The sequence below is a fragment of the Ursus arctos genome, unplaced genomic scaffold (genome assembly GCF_023065955.2).
Source record: "Ursus arctos isolate Adak ecotype North America unplaced genomic scaffold, UrsArc2.0 scaffold_8, whole genome shotgun sequence".
Classification (NCBI taxonomy): domain Eukaryota; kingdom Metazoa; phylum Chordata; class Mammalia; order Carnivora; family Ursidae; genus Ursus; species Ursus arctos.
The window spans coordinates 48,160,588-48,181,224 of NW_026623100.1; the positions used below are offsets into that span (position 1 = coordinate 48,160,588).

Genomic DNA, 20,637 nt, shown 5'->3' on the forward strand with positions numbered 1-20,637 from the left:
TCACAATGTTAAATGAAACTGTACACAAAATACAGAATATTATAGGATTCCATTTACATAACATTCAAGAATAAGCAAAACTACCCCAGGATTTACGAAGTTATTGTAGAGATTAAATTTGGGAAGGATGGTGGAAGTAGTGACAAGGAGGGAACCAAGGAAGATTTCTGGGATGTGACAGTTGCTCTGTTTCTTGATCTGGGTTATGGGTTATGTGAGCGTTGAGTTTGTGAGAAATTAATAACCTGCACATTTAATATTTATATACTTTTATGGAGATGTATTGCCTTTTAGTAAAAACTTTAACTAAATGGAAAAAAGAATGTATTTTCCCTGGATGACTGGAAGTGGTTAAAGAAGGAATAGATGGTGAAGGTACTGTCCATTTGTTCCATCCTTCTCTTGTCCTACTTCTCCTCTTTTTAGCTGGTCAGCAATGTTATGAGGCATCAAAAGCGTTTTCTGATTCCTACCTATGGTTCACCATATAGGAATATTACTTCAGAAACACTAGTCCTGCTCTCAAGACTATGTACTAATTCTCAGATACACAAGCATCTTATAGCTAACAACACATTCTCCTGGACTAAGAAAACTCCAAGCTGTTTGAATTAACTCTAGGTCTCTGATTACCAGATTCTAAATAAAATGCATGTAATTTCCCAGAATGGGCTAATTACATATATTCCTCCTTAGCGTTAAAGGAACATAACTGAATGAATTGCTGTAGTCTTTTTTAGCTGACAGAATAACTATGAAATGAAGGGTCCTTTCTCAAATTTCTATATAACCCAGTCTAGTGCATATCATGCCATAAACTGTCCTTTACCTCTCAACATTTCCACAGTCATGAAAACACAGCAGTCTGTGTACATCTGCTCTGATTCAGTAACAGGAGAGAATATGCTCAGCGGAAGTAGAAGAAAGCTGATCCCATGTCTTCTGTTCCCTGTTTTGGAGATAATTCAGGGTAACTGGATGAGATGGTTGCTGAACTCATGGGGTTGGACTTTAATACCTTACAGTTCACAGGTTTCTTTCTAAATAAAAATCCTGGCTAAATATATGCCATTTTGATGAATAGATGTAGATATCATAATATATTTCAGAGTGGGGTTATATTGGAACTAGCTTTTTTAACAGATGAACTCCTGATTTCATTCTCCTTCCCATGGTGACGTGGGATGTATCCAAATCTGGGTATTCAGCACCTGCTATGGCTATATTGCCAGGTAACTGCATGCTTTTCTGTGGATCCTGGCAGGTAGACGGTTTATAGATTTTTGTAAATGTAGCATGACTTTTGTTAGACGATGAGTGTGCCAATTTATTCATGACAGGGACATCCACAACCTCAATTAAGGCAGAAGACTGGACTAAACAGCCTTTACATTTGCTTCTGATACTCAGATTCTATTATTTTAAACAGGAAAACTGTTAAGAATGACACTTTTTCTTTTTTCCCCTCTCATCAGACAAGATAAAGTGCTTTTAAAGCAAAGCAACATACATCGAGTTTGGTCACAGTCCACCATGTTCAATACTAACAAATAATTTGAACAATACTGCTTTAAAAGCCCAAAATATTGCTGTGTTTGGCAAGAGGGGTCTCTTACCCAAGCCTCTGGCAACAAAGCTGGGAGTCAGCTTGAGGCATTTTGTTCCAGAAACCTACTGTTTTAGCCACCTGACTCAGGAATTAAGTAAAACTAAATGGGGAGCATTTAAACAATAAAAACAAAAGCGGCCCTGAAAATACCAGAATTCTGTTTTGCTAGTCTGAAACCCAACTACTTCGTTTTTGTGAAAGGACTTCACAAAACCCCAAGTAAATTGCCCATGTGGAAATATGTCACCAGACCCTGCTTTATCAACAAATAGATGGTGGTCTCAAAGTACACTCCCAAATGAGAAGAGCTCTTAGAATTTTACCAACGGTAGGGACAGTGACTAAATATACATTGCACACGAACATCATCTTTCTCTTCTACGACTGACAGCATGTTATGGATAATTGGTGAGACGGTCAGGAGTTTATCTTTTGTAAGGGAGGCAAGAAACAAGATTTCTGTCTTTCCCACCCCTTCTCCCTCATGGGTTTTCCAGGAAACAGACACTTTTCACTTTGTTGAAACGTTTTAAAGTTTCAAAACATTTTAAAATTTAATGGTTTTAAAACTATTTTGAATATAATAAGATGGATTTTCCTGACTTCTTGTGCAAATGGTACTGGTAAAATGTTTTTCTGAACGACATAGAATCGTTGTCAGTAGGATAGTGATGTTCTTTCAGGAAATTGACACCATACTTACTGGCCACAAACTACTGTTTTGTATTTGGGTCTTTTTTTTTTTTTCTTAAAACCTTTTACCTCTTACTGGCAAACTACTGTAACTATGACTTCTTTGCCTGCCCTGCCTCTAATAGGCTCCACCTCCTACTTCAAAGTCTCTATCTGTGTAGCTTCTATTCAATAGATTGGGAAGCTAAATCACCAAACTCATTCAAGTTCTATGTAAAGTAAGAATAAATTGTGAGTAAGCATCTGTGTGACTCTCCCTTCATTCAGTAGATGCTTATAAGAAAATACTAAGTGTTCATCAATAGATATATGGATAAAAATATGGTAGATATACCACATTTGTACCACCACATTGTATATACCACGTATATACGATGGAATATTATTCAGCCACAAGAAACAAGGAAATCTTGCCATTAGTGACAACAGGGATGGGTCTTGAGGACATTATGCTAAGTGAAATAAGTCAGACAAAGACAAAAACTACATGATATCACTTATATGTGGAATCTACAAAAAAAGAACAAAAAAGAACAGAAAAGCCAAACTCATAGAAACAGAAAGTAGAATGGTGGTTACCAGGGACTGGAGGGTGGGGGAAATGGGGAGATGCGTGTCAAAGAGCACAGACTTCCAGTTAGAAGATGAGTAAGTTTTGGGGATCTAATGCACAGCATTGTGATTATAGAGAGTGGGTCTTAAATGTTATTACAGGTCGTTTTGTGATGTGATGGAAGTGTTAGCTAATGCCACCATGGTCATCAAACTGCAATATATATATTTATCGAGTCAACACATTGTACACCTTAAACTTACAGAATGTTATGTATCAGTTTTACCTCAATAAAGTTGGAAAAAACAAATTAAAAAAAAAAAAAGAAAACCGGTAGTACCTGACCTTTGACATCTATCTGCGTGCCTCTCTACTTTTAAGATTATTTTTGTTATTAGATAAATATGTTATAAATTGTTAGGTATTGTCAATTCTAAGATGGTGTTTTAAAACAGACTGTAAATGAGAATATATTCAAGAACCATTTGTTTAGCATATAATATAAAGAACCTGTTATTCCATCATCACATAAACTAATAGAACTTGACAGTAACAAGCATGCAATTTATCATTAACATAAGGGATTATGTAATTTTAACAAAAGACTATTCCTATTGTCTTTTCCACAAATGCACTTATTTCTAAGTGAAAATATGATAGAAAGAGACTTGAACAAGATAGAATCTTATCCAGAGGTTTTAAAAAAGCCACCACAGCTTTCACTGGCTGACATAATCTTTTAAAAAAATATTTGAATACCTTTAGTTAGAGCAAACACACTGTTGCCCCCACCACTCCTACGCAAACTCTGTTTCACTGGGCCCTGAAGACATTCAGATTTGAAAGCTGTGTCCTAGTCACATCTTTAACTATCTTGGTTGTCCTGAATTTCGATCACCTATTAAGTGGTGATTCCTTCTTGTCTACCTGTTGCACAGGGATATTATTAAGTAAAATGCTCTATTATATATGAACCAATAAAAACTTTGGGCGAGAAGATGGCACAAAAAATTAAGCAGGGATTGCCTAAATTGGTCATTAATCAGTATACTTAAATTTTGGCCACAAGAACAAGAATAGAATGACTAAAACATAGATGATTCAAAATGTCATTTTAACAATTAAATTTCCATTCTTCTCTAAATTTTAATCAAATTCAATAGTGAAAAGGACCCAACACTTCACCTCTGCTATCTTTTGTCCCTTGGATAGTTTTTACGTAATAATAAAATGGCCAAGGGGAAAAATGTGGGAGCAAGGAGAAAGATTACATGAATAATCTTCCAGGCTCCCAAATAATCTGGAGATAAAAGAAGTATGGGACTACAAAAAAAAAAAAAAAAAAAAAAAAAAAAAAAAATATATATATATATATGATTTTTGTCTTGGAGCAGGCCATAAATATTGATGTCTTTGTCCGTACTAATGAGTACTAAAAATATAATTTCTTTTATCTTTTCTACCTACACTAGATGGGTGGTAAAAAGTTTGGTAAAGGGCAAAATTAAAATAGATTTTAAAAATTTAAGCCAATAATTACTTACTGAATGTTGACTCTGGGTCTAATATGTTAAGGATACAACAGTAGATTATAGCATTACTCCTGCCCTCAGGGATCTCTTATCCTTAAAGACTTACACAAAAACATGAGAGAAGACTGTAGAAAAACTGAGCAGAACACAATCACGTATCCTACTATTACAGCTAACCAGAGTTCAGTAACTATAAAGCCCACATACTTGGAAAATTTAGTTCATTAAATTCAATAGGTTGCTCTACGAATTCAAACTTTCTTTTAAACACAGTACAAGTTTAGAGTCTGTCAACCTTGAATATTTCCTTCAATTCTCCACCTCCAGGAAAATCTGACAAAAGCATTATTTGCTATGCTTAACAATTAAGGGATGAGTCAAGCTTCCCTGGAGATCTGATCCTCTGGCAGTTATTTCCTCCCCAACTTCATTGTCTTATCTTTACTGCATGTCTAACATTCGAAATGTGTGTCTATTTTATGCCCTGCACTGTGGATATTTAGATGAGTACTGCATAGGTGATACCTTCAAGTTCACCCAAAAGAGGTACCTGCAGAGTTTTAATACAGTGCAGTCAAGTATGACAGATGTATGCAAGGTATCAGCGGGATGTAAGAAGGGCACATATCAAGAAAGGGCAAGGCATCACTAATGTTAGAAGAAGGGCACATATCAATCTGCTCCATGGTTGGGGATAGTAAGTTTGATCACTTACTTGAGTAAGATGACAGCTGCCTGAACTTTCAGTATAAAGTTATGTTTGTCTCTTTATAAATCTGGTGGGGAAGGAAAAGATAGGTGGGAAGGTGTAGAATTTCTGGATAAAGTGGGATCTAGCCAGACAAACCAGAGAAGAAATGAGAACACTAGGGAGAGGTGAGAGCAAAGCACCAAGCTGAGAAAAACTAGAGCCTGGGCCTGGAGAGACAAGCAGTCCAGAGTGTGATGATGTCTCTACGAAGTCAGGCAGGAAGATTGTGAAGGGCCTTGAAAGCTGGTTTTAAGGAGATTGGTTTATCTTCTAGGGTGGTAACCTCCAAAGTGTGATGTGCCCTAGGATACTGGAGAAATTTTAATTATTTTAAAATGTCTATATTTTTGTGTACATTTCATAATGGGATAATATTATAGGTCTATGACCCATTAACTGAAATCAGGACCCTAAGAGAAGGACTGGGGGTAGAGGAGACAATGAAAAGGTCTTTTACTAGGTACTGAAAAGCACCCAGCAGAAGCTGTTCAGCAGATGGCTGAATATAAAAGTGGAGATCTGGGGAGGGGCCTTTGTCTGGACATGTAAAACATGAAAGAGCCATGGACCAATGGCAGAACTCTGGGAAACACTAACATTTACAATAACTTGATTGCCTTTTTTCAAAAGGAAATTTAAAAGCATAAGGAGCAGTGTTTGTATTTTTATTTAAAAATTGAAAAGAGCTCCCAAATATTAATAGCTGGCCCTTAATATTTCCATTAAATGAAAATGAGGCTGTCTACCATAAAGAAAACAAAAAAGGTTTCTGCTAGTAACCCAGCAGTAATTCAGAGTAAGAAAATACTTTTGAGGAGCAGTAAAGAAAAGATTTTAAAAGCGCACCATGAAACTCAGAACTGATCACAGTGCTGGGCCAGGGGAAATACAAAGTGAGCCTGGAACACCTTGTGTCAGAAAGCGAGCATTTCAAGATTGAAAGGGACATATCAATAGCACAGAAGAGTTGGCCTAGAGAGGCTCCCACTTACCAAATTTGGGATGATTCGGAAATCAAAAATAATAACGAATTTTAACACATTGAATATAAAAAGAAACTAAGTCCAGTAATAGTCAAAGCATGTAAGAAAAATGGAAAAATAGCTATTCTTCACACACACACACACACACACACACACACACACACACACAAATGCCAGCTAAAAAATGTAGAACGAAGGATGCAATTAGAAAATCCCCATGTTATGGGGCACCTGGGTGGCTCAGTCAGTTGAGCATCCGACTCTTGTTTCAGCTCAGGTCATGATCTCAGGGTCGTGGGATTGAGTCCTGAGTCAGGCTCTACGCTCAGCAGGGGGTCTGCCTGAGATTCTCTCTCCCCCTCTGCCCCTCATAACCCCCCCAACCCCCTCCCCCGCACTTGCTCTCTAAAATAAATCAATCAATCTTAAAAAAAAAAAAAATCCCCATGGTACAACTCCTATTTAATAACTGATTTAGACCAATAATCACCAGTGGATGTTAAAACCATTGGGTTACTAACGTAACACTGAATGTTAACTATACTAGAATTAAAATTTTTAAAAAAGTTGGATATTCACATAGCCTCTCAGGTTCCCTCTTAAGTGAAAAGTATCTTACAATGGAAAGATATCACTTTAAACAAATTTAGCTTCACCAATGATGGGACAAACCAATACAAAGTGTCTACTGATGTTATACTAAATGGGAGGTACATATCATCCATAATGTAGAACATTCTATTAGCCAACTAGCCTGTACTCTCCAAAAATTTATCAGGAAAGACATAAAAAAAAAAAAAAAAAGGCAGGGAGCTGCTCTAGAGAAAAGGATGAAAGGAAGGCCAAACACAATGCATGAACCTTGCCTGAGGTTTACAATAAAAATCAGATAAAAACATATAAAGATATAAAGGATATTTTGGGAGCAAGAGGGAAATAGGGATTGTATATTAAATATTACTGAATCAACGTTAATAAATTTCTTGGGTATGATAATGGTATGGTGATTATGTAAAAAGAAGTTCTTGTGGGGCGCCTGGGTGGTACAGCGGTTGAGCGTCTGCCTTTGGCTCAGGGCGTGATCCCGGCGTTGTGGGATCGAGCCCCACATCAGGCTCCTCCGCTATGAGCCTGCTTCTTCCTCTCCCACTCCCCCTGCTTGTGTTCCCTCTCTCGCTGGCTGTCTCTATCCTGTCGAATAAATAAATAAAATCTTTAAAAAAAAAAAAAAAAAAGAAGTTCTTGTTCTTGGGAGATACATGGTGATATATTCAGTAGTAAAGCCGCATCAGGATGACTAAAATTTATTTTCAAAGGGATCAGCAACAAACAAACAAAACACCAGAGAAAAGAAAGAAAAATGATAAATATACACATAGAGAAGATAAAGCAAAGGTAACAAAATATAAACACTTGGTGAATTAGAGAAACGGATGCTCACTGTACTGCTTCCAATTTTTCTGTAGTCTTATAATTTTTCAAAATCAAAGTCAGGAAAAACATAAGTAATCAATGTGTGGCTAATATGCTATAGTTGATTTTACTTACATGAATAGACTACTCACAAACGACTCAATACTTAAAAAAAAAAAAAAAGAGCCCACCATGAAATTCCTTCCCATCAAAGCTAACCAAGCTAAGAGGCTGACTAATGTCACCTTTGGCTAGTATCAGCAACATAATTTATCTTTTTGTTTTTCCTCATGAATCAAGGCTCACGTCTGACTTACCTGTGAAATTCAAACCAGCAAAACACCTATAGCATTCAGCCACCTCATCAAAAACAAGTTAACATTGGAAAAGCTGTAATCTTCTGGTTTTAAAATAATTTATTTCATAGGTCTGTTTTAATTTCATGTCTCAGAGCATACATTATTTAACCAAGAGGTGCTGGACAGAGATTGTAAAAAGGGAGGAAACATTTAGGATAAGAAACCGCCTCAATTCCATTAGAATTTGATCCTACCTTGTAAAGTCTTGCTAGGATAAATTTCTATCATACTTCTTTTGTGCTTACAAAAAACATTAACTTCTGAATTTCCAATGTTGTAAATAAAAATTTTTACAATTAAGTATGCATTCAATTGACACACAAGGCAACCAAGTAATTGTCATCAACATTAGCATAATGTGTATTTCCTGTCACTGCACTAACATTAAACTAAACTTCAAACCACAAAAACATTGTGACTAACATTAAAAAGGCAAGCTGTAAGATACTCAAAGCTTATAAAGGACAAATTGCACATGGTTAAGATGGGACATCATTTGACAAGGGCTGGTGGTGTGCATATGGCTGCTTTTTTTTATAAGAAGGCCACCGGCAAACAGGGCAACAGTGTCGGCCGCCAGCCAACCACATCACGATGCAATTCTGATGGAACACATGACCACAAGGCAACCCCATTAGCAAACATCCATTTTCAAAATTCTCTAGGCAAACAACACATTCAGTACAGTGCAGCATATCAGCAGGCCAAGTTAACCAATCAGGTTCCATATCTTCATTAGCATTATATGATCCATATGACCTCCCCTTCCTTTCATATGGGCCGGTCTGACAATATTTATTGGCACATGAACAAGCCTCAGCATCACAGTGACTTGCTCTTCCTGGAGAATTGTGAACTATGCTTTGTTTATCTTCAAATACTTCCTTTTCACTGCTAAAAGTGTCTGTGCTCTCGCTGTCTGAGTCATTTTCAGTATCTTGAGAACCCTCCGACATTTCCTCTTCAGACTGGACTCCAAGACATTTAAATCGCCACATTGGCAAATTTTTTATGTAATCAGTTGGTATCAGAGGGTGAAGCCAAAGGTCAGGGAAAGCTAACCGCTCCAAGAATAAGTCAGGGTCTTCGTCCCAATCAGATTCTACAGGAAAGTTCTGAAAAGAAGCAATCGGGTGGAAGAGGTAGCTGGTGTACCAGTCCCACAGACTTGATAACCATTCTAAGTTATTGGCATTGACTTCATCATTGTTGTTGTTGCGCCGTCTCTTCTTCTCAAAGTAATCGATTAGTAAACCATGTCCAAGGTACGTACTGAGAAACAGGGCCGGGTGTGAAGAATAGAACATCCAGTCTGCCCTTACCCATGAAGCCAGTGTGGTTGTATTGGAATAGCGCAACAATTTTAAGCTATATTCATAAAAGCTATCTAGGTAAGGGAGCTGTAAAAAGCCCAACACAGGTAGCCAGGAAATAATTAATAGAGAATTATATGTCCCTAAAGTGCTTATGAGAACCACAAATCGCTTTATGGTTGCTCCCTGTGTGATAAATAAGTCCATCCAAGCCATGAGATTAACTAGAACCAAGCTCAAAACAAACAGATCATTTACTTCAGGTTGCAATGAGCGCAAAAATGAATCCATGGCCTGAAGGGATATAAATTCACCTGTGTGGTTTCCGTATCTGTAAATTCCTTCAGGAGTTCTAAGAATGTATGATGGCATGTTATATACACCAATATCTGTCATGTAACTCTTGTTGTCCCAATTTTCCACATTAACAAAAATAAACTCAACTCTTCCGGTAAACTTTATACTTAGTGCAGAGAAGAAAGCTGGGGGTTGGTCAAGGTTTGCAAACAGGTATATTTTTACCCAATATTGATCACTTTTATTCCACTCTTCTTTCAAACGTTCAGGATTATAAATGGTTTTGATCCGCGAAGCTGCGTGAGCAGTTATCCACTTAAAAATGTGCTCTACTTCAATTTTGCGTCCACTATATTCTTTAAGCATGACTTTCCCTTTAGAAGTGCTTGTTTGTGGGACAGACATAATGAGTGTGGATCGTACCCAGCCTCTTCTCCTGCAGTATCTGTAACAGAGTAAACTGAAGTCAAAGGTAGGCCCGTGGATGAGCCAGCTTGCTCATCCTCACTGTTGCACAATTTGTTTCTCCCTAACAAATTTCTTTGGCACTGAAAGATACTCTCTCCCCAAAACCAAATAACCTCCAAATAATCAAAAGCAGTACCAATACCTGGCAGTCATACAAGAACAAAAGCAAGCTCTCCTTTTGTAGTTTTGTTTCATATTTGTTTCTGGTTTGTTTGTTTGTTTTTTAAAGAAAAGGCTTTAGTCAAGGAAATTAGCAAATACTTCAGCATCTATTATGTACCTACAACTTCATTATGTGCTTATAAGATCCAAAAGAAAATAGGAAAATAATTCCTGCTCACAAGGAATTTAAAATCCTATTAAGGAAACAAAACAGAAGTATAAAACCATATATATTCAATTACTAAAGAACGTAAAAGAAGTTCAAAAAGGGGGGCGCCTGGGTGGCTCAGTTGTTAAGCGTCTGTCTTCGGCCCAGAGCGTGATCCCAGGGTCCCGGGATTGAGTCCCACATCGGGCTCCCTGCTCCACTGGGAGCCTGCTTCTTCCTCTCCCACTCCCTCTGCTTGTGTTCCCTCTCTCGCTGGCTGTCTCTCTCTCTCTCTCTCAAAATAAATAAATAAAATCTTAAAAAAAAAAAAGTTCAAAAAGGGGAATATCACTGAGAGTTTGAATGAAGATTTCACAAAAGGTTTGGGAACTGAATGAGGTCTTGAAGGTGGTTAGATTCAGATGGGCGAAGAGAGAATAGATTATCCTACATGCCGAGTCCCAGACTTGAATGCAAGCCCCTTGAAGACAGGAGCCATGCTGTACCCAAGCACCCACCCAATACCTGATGCACACAGGCATGGTTACAAAGTAATCCATACAAAAGCTCACCCAAGAAAGTGCAAGTCCCATACTTTTTTGTATTCTTTCATCTCTTTAATGAAGATCATGAAGAGGGGTATTTAATACAGATGAAACAAAGTAAGTTTTCAGATTAAGAAGAGATTCTGTTAGAGGATAAGTAAGTATAGAAGAATTTAACTAAAATTAAATCATTTGTTTAGATTTTTTAAAAGAGATTTTATTTACTTGAGAGAGTAAGAGCGAGAGAGAGCATGAGCAGGGTGAGGGGCAGAGGGTGAAGCAGGCTCTCCGCTGAGCGGGGAGCCTGATGCGGCGCTTGATCCCAGGACCCTGGGATCATGACCCGAGCTGAAGGAAGACGCTTAACCAATTGAGCCACCCAGGTGCCCCCATTTGTTTAGATTTAACCAGTGTGGTCATGACTCCAATCCTTTTGGAGATGGACAAAATCTTGCTATATTATTTGTGACATCACTCTCCCCCTAAAAAACTAGATGAGAGATGAAAGGAAATACTGAAAAATAAAAACAGTTGTTATATGACAGAGAAGAAGTTGTAAGTGCAACATTTCCCTTTTTTTTTAAAGTACTTTTTTTCCCAAAATCCTACCATGTGGAGTTTTGTGATATGTAAATTTACCTCAATAAAGTTGGAAAAAAGAAAATCTACCATGCAGGTGTATTTTGTTTGTTACAGATTTGTAAATGGATGGTAATACATGTTCAATTTCTTATTTTGCTATTTAAAATATTGATATAAAAATCATAAAATCATAAGTGTTATGTGTTATGCTTTACTTAGTAAACATGGATTATATGTGTGTGTGTGTGTGTGTGTGTGTGTATATATATATATATTTTTTTAAGTTTTATTTATTTTAAGTAATATCTACACCCAACGTGGGGCTTGAACTCATGATCCCAAGATCAAGAGTTGCATGCTCCTCTGACTGAGCCAGCCAGGTGCCCCAGCATGGATTATATTTTATTTAAATAAGCACACTACACATTTATATGATCAGATTGAAAGTCTCAACATAGCTCATATGGTTTTATAATGATAATACAATTAGTTGTATCTCAGGAATTTTGTGATATAACTTCAGATAAATGAAGATCACATGTTATGTCATAAAGACAAGGTTAGTAATGACTCTGAGAAACTATCTGGGTGACTCAGAATCACAGACCATGATTCAGTTTCTTGTTGAGTTGATTTCCTTCCTTAACAGTTCAGATTCCACTAATATCAATATCGCTTTAAGTGAAATGGTTTGAGAATTATGAATTCCTAAAAAGAAAATATCTTCTATCCCTTAACACTGTATTTGTATAATGCAAAGTAATAATTCATTGACATGAATTCTATTTTTACCCTCCACCCCCAAAAGCAACAAGTCAAATAGATAATTGCCTTATTTACATCTTAAATAACTTTAAGTAGATTTAATTTTTAAATTTCATATGATACTTGTGATAACACATTTCTACTCTTGGTCATTCTTTTTATCTTTCTATAACTACCTCAGAGAATATTGGCTTCTGAGTTGTGCCATAAATTAAATGCCAATCTTTCTGACAGAAAACCTTATCATGTAAAACAGGCAAAGAAGGTCTTAGTAAATACGTTTCTTCATGTAAGAAAACAAATGTATCATGTGCTTTCTTTTCAGTTCAGTTAGGTGATAGCTTTAAGGTTCAACCTTCCAGATTGACAATACCACAAAAATAACCTCTAGTTCTTAAAGTAAACCTTTTGAGATCTGTTAGAGAATTTGAAGACTAAAAGTGATAGAAAACATGGTGAGTTTGTTACTCCAGTTTCTTGTGTGACATTCAGTACTTAAAAAAGAAACCTTAGTATTTCTGTTTATGTAATGTGGTTTCTTCAGATGAGGTCACTGGCCTCCTTGGCCTTCCAGGCTTGCTCTCCAATATTCCCTTCACTCTCCCTTCTTTGCTTATTCCACGGGCCCTCTACCCTTTTACTCTCACCATTAGCCCTCCTGACCTACTTGCCACTCAGCTCCTGCAATTCCAATGTTCTCCATCTGCTCTTTACTATCCCCCATCTCTCCAATCCCTCAAACACACCCCACCTTGTTTTCTACTTTCTCAAAGAAAAGAGAATAGACCTAGCGGAGGGCTTTTAGCCCTGTAAGCTATATTGCTTGGTTGGGGAATGAGAGAAATTAGGGCCAGGCAAGCTGAGTACACAGGGAAAGAAATTAAAACTGCTGCCAATTCATCAAAAACTATTAATCAAACACCTGTGTAACTAACAGTGTGCTAAACATTATAATTAGCTTTCAGTTCAAACAGGCTTCTGATATCACTGTCTTCATTAGTTAAGACAATTCTGGTCAGAACTCAAATTCTAAGAATTGCCTAATCAACTCACCTGGGGTCACTGGAACAATTAAAAGTGCCTGTTCGTATTCCAAATCTTGACACCTTTTTCACCATTTTCTCCCAGTGGATTTTACCAACCAAGGGACTTCTGTCATTTGCTATGACCTGTTCACCCAGAAAAAAAAAAAAAAAGAAACTTTAATTACCTAAAATGAAGTCAAACCAACCACTTATTATCTATAATACATCTTCATCTTTTGCAAAAAAATTCTGTTCCCAGTTATATCATCATTGCAATTCTCATAGAAGGAACAACTGTCCTTCTATGAGAAAACACTGAATACAATGCACTAAGCTTCCACACTCGATGGCAGTTACATTGAGGGGGAATCAAAACCATATAAAAAAAGCTAGCCACATTCTCCACCCTGTAGGCCTATTCTCTAGAAATAAGTCACTCAGGAAGAAAATAGCCTTTGGAGGCATTTCTCTGCTCCAAAAATTTTAAACAATAATCCAAATAAAGTTTACTAGAAATTATCACATGTGGGTTCAATGAGTTCAAATTTCACCTTTTAAAGTATAATTATGGAGCCAAGAGTCAAACATACGTTTTCTATTAACCTATGCTTTAACTAAACCAATACTACTACTTCTATGGCTTTTTCTTAACAATCATGAAAAGGTTCTAACATACAAAAAAAAATTACCATAATGAATTCTACACTCTTGAACTTCTACTTCAAATCTGCAAATAGCTTTCAAACACAATTAAGATTGGGAGAAGTAAAAGATTTTTTTAAAAAGAAGGAAAAAGGAAAAACTGTAAGTTAACCTTCAAAATCTGCCATGGCTTCTTAGCCTTTCTAATTGTTAACATGTTTTCCTTTTATTCCCTGATCTTTCTGCTTTGAATGAAGGCAGGACTTCAACAGACATACCAGTAAAAAACAAAATTATATGTTAAAAACAAAAACACAAAAACTAAATGGGAACTTAAAGGAAAGCCAAAATGTTTAAAGTCTTCACGAAACCATCTGTTTGATTTATTTTAAACCAAGGGTATATAGACAAAGTTTATTTTCACAAAGGCTATGTAACTGATGTTATCTAATTCAAAATTACAACACAATACTCTGGGGTCCTTTCTGGGAGGAAGGGCCATTTTCATGTTCACAAAGCCTCCAGGAAATGAAATCCCAGGTGTGTGTGAAATGAGTGCCAATATAAACCCCTGGGAGAGACAAGAGAAGTATAGCTACCTTACTGTGACCTCTCTGCTGGGAAACCTAACAAATTTCAAGAGCATTTGGTGTTGACAAGTGACTTGAAATTCACTTTATGTCCACTAACCCTTGCCATATACCATTGCTACTATCATCCCCACATCTATAGAGACGTACATGCTATACATAACATTTTGTAGTAACTGACGCTTCATAAATACACAAACACATACACAATTTAGAGCATTAAACAAATGGTTTTGATGTGGTTTTTGGTGAAAAGAGGCCTTATTGAGGGAGAAATGAGTTATTTATTCCAATACTCAGATGGTGGAGGTAACCAGGAAGAGGGCAATCTGAGGACATGAAAGCTCTTTCTGAGGAGGTTCAAGCCAGTTACGTTACCCACTGAGTCCCTAGCTCTCATTTTTCCATGGTCCAAAAGGGTTGGATATATTTTATCTGAATAATCAGGAAGAAAAAGCAGGGCAGGCATTTCTTTTCTTTTTCCTCCTACCACTCAAGAGTCAATATGGTAGTTCTTCTTTCCATCAAGTAACCAAGGAAATCTTGAACTTATTTTTCAGATTACTGAGAAGGTTTAAGAAGTCTCTGTGCAATCATACCACCATACTCCCTACTTTTTAAAAGAACTCTTAAAGAACTTTTCACTCCCATTTCCTGATCGAGGCTGCAAATAACCCAAACATTTCAGGTCAGTTTATAATGACATTGCATCAAGGGGTAAATTAAGAGGTTGTTTTAATCAATGTAAGGTATGGCCCTAAGACTAGGGGCATCTTTCAGTGAATATCCTGACCACTTACAGGTATCTTTCAGACTTACATGAACTCCAATGCTAGGAAAGGAAGTAGGAATGAGAGGGGGTCGTTAGCAGGCACTGCTGGTTACAGCACAGACAACACAAGCTTGTGATCAGAGGTAGGAACATCCGAGCAGGTACAGGAAAATGTTTAACCCCAGGGCCTTATTTACTCAGCAAGAGTAAATGCTTTTGAAGTGTTTAATGATCCCTAACACAGAGAGGCACACAAAAATGAAAACTCCCCTAGGCATTCACTGCATGAAAGCATTTTATTTGACTCTGAAGTTATATTTACACAATTAGAAATTGCTCTGTTCAATGCCCTATATAGTTCTATTATTCAACTTAAGGCTTAGCATAAATTAAATTTTGTAGAGGCTGAATTAAACCACCACTAAAAATTTTAATATTTTCACAAAATAACCCAACTGGCTGAGTCACATGGCACAATCAAATACTCTAAGCCTATTACTACTGTGTCACGCCAGTAAGAGTTCCCAACTTACAGCTCATATCCAAAAGTATGCACGATGATTCTGAGTGGCACTCACAATGCTGGTCTTATTAAAAGCAGAGACATATTCCTCGGCAGTTCAGGAAAGATGTTGTGTTCTCTGTGGGGAATATTTTCAGAGACTAGAAAAAAAACTAGATGAAAGTATAGCCCGAGTTCCAAGTCTGGAACAGAGTTGGCAGTATAAGCTGGAAGTGAAGGAATCTTTCCCTCCCCCTTCCCTGGGTATCTGCCTCTCTAACTGGCATCCCTACACTTGCTCACCATTGCATTTCCTGCAGCTAGTCTAGTGCCTAATTCATTTGGGTACTCATTAAATATTTATGTTGAACTAAACTATTTCAGCTTTTTACAGCTTAATAACTTCATTCTTCTACTTCTGACTATACAAGTTCTCTAAAGCCACCAAGTTTTTGGAATCTGTTATAAGTCTCTTCTCTAGCAACCTATCATCTGGAATATTTTCTGGACAAACATTAGCATAAATAGTACTTGCTATGCAATTGCATATTAATGTTCTCGACTCCAGTCAGACATAAGGACTTTCAATTCAACGAATTTAAAAATATACTTTTTCCAGAAAAAAAAACTACCACAATTTTCCTAGGTTCCACTTCACTGTTGTTTAGGATCTCTCGAGATGCTAGCACCATCAAGGGCCATCTAACTCAGCTGAAAGATAATCATATACTAAGATTTTTACTGGTCTACACATTTTAGTAAACTAAACCATAAGCTATCTTAAGGCACAGACTATAGATTATTCATATTTGTGCCCTCAGTGCTAATCCCAGGGTTCAGCTGGCACACATTAGATTTCAATAAATATTTGTTAGATGGTTAGACAAATGGATGAAACCAGTGGTTTGCTGGTAGATGTTTAACAACTAGCTCTCCAAAAGAAAAAGGAACTTATTTCTATTACTTGCTGATTTTCTTGGTATAAATACTACTATATGGTGATTTCAAGTTACCAACGTGTTGTCTCTAAACATGGAGTTGGGAAGAGATGTTAACAATCACCCTTCATGAAGCAGTATGAGCTGACTCCAGCACACCAGGCACGGAACTGTGTTGGATAGTGTGTGACGCTAAGCGCCCATATTTTCTGATGTCAACCTTGCATAGTTCAGTTAAACTTACAAAGAAAAACTGGACCTCAGGTTATTGTCTATTCCCTTCCACATGTATTATACGTGTTACATTGGTAGAAGAAAAAAACCATATACTTCTGCCTAATTTTTAGAGGTGGGTTTTAATACTAATCAGAACATCTGCCATATAAATCTAGGCTAAATTAAATAACAAAACTCCATAGAATAGGAGTGCTGGGCTATGATATTTTCTGCATCTCTCAGTATTTCATTTTTTTAAAAAAAATTTATTTATTTATTTATCAGAGAAAGAGAGAGAGGGAGAGAGACAAAGCACAAGCAGGGGGAGCAGCAGCAGAGGGAGAAGCAGGCTCCCCCCTGAGCAAGGAGCCCAATGCGGGACTCGATCCCAGGACCCTAGGATCATGACCTGAAACGAAGGCAGATGCCTAACCAGCTGAGCCACCCACGTGTCCCCCAATATTTCATTATTAATGGGGAGTTTCTACTTTTAAAATCATAGACCAACTTAAATAACTATATGCAAATTGTATAAAATCATTAGAAGTGAGGACAAGTGATTGACAGAAACAAAATTCAATGGCATTTAATTATTTCTTTGGTACCCCCACTAGCTTTCTTTATGAGTAAACAGAAATAAAAGTTTTTCACCAGGAGAAAATAAACAATAAAATGGCCTGCCATGTATTTCATCTTTAGGGTAGTGTCAAGAAAGGAAGAAATAGGTTAGAATCTCCCTGGACAAAACTATTATCTAGAACAATGCTAAACAAGTTTTAAGACAGCTATTAACTCTTTTTAGCCAAACAGGAAATATAATAACATAATACTTCAGTAAATATTGACCCAAAGCTTTATTTTAAATCACATGATGCTTTTCACTGCTACCTCAATTCCAGTGATGTTAAATTCCTTATGATGGGGATAAAGCCAGTAGGGAACAAATATCACAGCCCTTCTTTGAACAAGGTCAAAAGGAGAAATATAAATGTTAAGATAAGGATGAACCCATAAAACCCACAGCATGCTACCTTTTCCATTTCAGAAGCCTAGCCATTGTTCCATCTGCCTCTCTAAGCATCTTCTGAAGAGAAAAAAAAAGTGTCTTCAATCTGTGATGCTCAAAAGATTGGGTGGTGATAAAACCAAAGAATCCACAATACTAAAAGATAAATAACTGATGAGAGATATGAGCTAAGGTTAGGAACAAAGCAGGAAAACTTAAAATGTTAGAAAGAACAGTTAGAAAAAAAGAGGACTCAGTTGTTCCATGGGTTACACAGTATATTGATGATAAAGATGTCCCATATATGTTGCTGCCTGGAAAACTAAAATTAGTTCTTTTCACCTCATATTACAGAGAATACAGGATAGACGTGGAAAAGCTTGACATGAAAAGGAGCATCCTAATACTCTGGTTCAACGTAGGGATAATTCATGAGCATTAATACATCTTAAAACAATTAAGAAGAGAAAGATATAAAGGCCATTAACATGTATCATGCAGAAAATAAAAGCGTGAATTGCACAGAAGATAGAAAGAAGATAGAAATTATAAGAAATATAGGATGAATTAAATAAACTGTACAAATTCCATTTTTCTCATGTAGTATCATCATTCCACATGCAGTGTCACCAAAAAAGATAATCAACCTAGATTACCAATCCATTCCAGAAAAATAATGAGCTGACCACGTGATGGAATAGCTAAGTCATATATCCATTTATTAAAGTCACATTTTCCCTTAATATGTAAATCCAGACATCCTTTCAGTGACATGATTTATGAAGCCTACAGTGCTAATTATCAGTTATATGCCATCTAACTACATTTTTTTTCTCAATAAATACAAAAGAAAACCATAATTCATGGGAGTAAGGAATGGTATTAGAAAAAATGGGAGGAAAAGAAAGAACTCTGATGTGTTTAAATATTTCTTTCACAGGATACCTAAAATAAAGGCAATCTGAAGAGGATTGAACTGGCTGGGATCTATGCATGATCAAAAATTTAAAAAAAAAAGACAGCAAACTGAAATTAGTCAGCTTCTTTTAAAATAAACAGAAAAGAATGATAATTCAAATACTAAGAACAGAATTTTTAAAAGTTATCCTTCACAAGAGATTAGATAAATATGACCTGAGCTGAAAGAATGACAAGCAACCGAGAGAATACTTATCTTGTTTCTAACAGCCATTTTCAATTTAAACACAAAAAACCAACAGCCCTCTTTTAAGGGCTTAAACCAATGTATGTGCTGATTAGCTTAGTTGATGACGTCAGAATGCCTGAAGACAGGGTTTCAATCTCAATCTTCTCAGTTTTCCTGCCAGAGATTGTTCTTCTAACCCACGCCAGCCATCTGACAGATGTAAGTGGCTGGCCCCAAGGGACACAAGCCAGACAATGGTGATCAGTGCAAATCCTGAAGGTCACTGGAAAAATTAAATTTATGTCCTACTACCATTAACGCATGGAAAACCACACAAATACATTCCATTTTTCTTAGGAGTCATTCTTCAACTACTAATACCTTGTGAGGCTTAAAAAATATTTTCAGAGGAAAATAATTCAGTGATTAGAATTTATAATGCTAACATTCACTATCATTCATTATTTGTTCTTCATTTCATTCAAGTGTCCCCTTATCAGAATTTTTTGCCACTGTCTCCTTATTTTTCTTCTTAGCATTTTCCCTTAACTTGATGTTACATTAAATATTTACTTATTTATTGCATACCTCTCCCAACTGGAATGTGAGCTGCCTGAGAAAGCAAGGACTTAGCCTAGGGTAAGTTCCTGGTATAGCTCCAGGGCCTGGTGTACAACTAACTGCTAAATTAACTATTTGAATTTTGTCACCTATTAACAGAGTTTAATCCATGTTTGTCTTTATTATTATTTTTTAAAATTTTACTTATTTATTTGAGAAAGAGAGATCGAGAGCGAGCATGCGCATGAGCAGAGGAATGGGCAGAGGAGAGAGGGAGAATGTGAAGCAGGCTCCACGCTCGCATGAGAGGCTTGATCCCACAGCTTCACCACCATGACCTGAACCGAAACCAAGAGTCAGAGGCTTAACCGACTGAGCCACCCAGGCGCCCCCACAGTTATCTTTAATAGAACATTAAAGATCAGTGGGGGCGCCTGGGTGGCTCAGTCGGTTAAGCGTCTGTCTTTGGCTCAGGTCATGATCTCAGGATCCTGGGAACGAGCCCCACATCCAGCTCTCTGCTCAGCCATGAGTCTGCTTCTCCCTTTCCCCCTGCCCCGCCTCCCCTGCTTGTGCATGTACTCTCTCTCTCAAATAAATACATAAAACCTAAAAAAAAAAAAAAAAAAAAAAAAAAAAAAAAAAGAATATTAAAGAACGGTAGATCATTTACAAGCCCAGAATATATGTTAATTAGTGAACCAGAATGTATTCATTGTCTATAGACAGAATCCTATATACCAAAAGAATATTTAGACTTTTGACAGGCTTTTCCAAGTTTGGAGGGTGTTCAGCATCTATTTATTATTCTTCTCTGTGGGATCATTCAATGTATGGACAAACATTTAGAGAGAACACAGGTAAATGGGACAGGCTATTCAACTCAACCTCAGTAAATAAAACTAAAAATTATCAAAGCCAACAAGTCTTTCTTGATCAGACCATCAGATATAAATATCTGGGAAAGGAAATGGAATAACTATTTACTTATAAATTAAAGCTTTAGAGATGCTAGTTTATTTTTCAATACCAATTAATTCACAGAGAAATAAACTAGAATTTGAT

General features: G+C 36.8%; 1 protein-coding gene across 4 annotated transcripts in view; it reads right to left on the minus strand.

Moving 5' to 3' along the window:
* The window catches only part of RNF103 (ring finger protein 103), an 89,671-nt gene that overhangs the window by 64,446 nt on the left and 4,588 nt on the right, over positions 1–20,637 (minus strand). Inside the window, exons 1-3 of one of the 4 annotated variants that reach the window (XM_026481279.4) lie at positions 15,736–20,200; positions 13,227–13,342; positions 7,936–9,948 (exon numbers count right to left, since the gene is read on the minus strand). The exons of 1 other annotated variant lie outside the window; for it this stretch is intronic. In XM_026481279.4, the coding sequence (XP_026337064.1) occupies positions 8,373–9,948; positions 13,227–13,291 (1,641 nt within the window). In that variant the 5' untranslated portion in view covers positions 13,292–13,342; positions 15,736–20,200 and the 3' untranslated portion in view covers positions 7,936–8,372. Of the gene's footprint in view, positions 1–7,935; positions 9,949–13,226; positions 13,343–15,735; positions 20,201–20,637 lie in introns of those variants that run through there. 2 more of the 4 variants (XM_026481272.4, XR_008958237.1) reach the window with 2 other exon arrangements.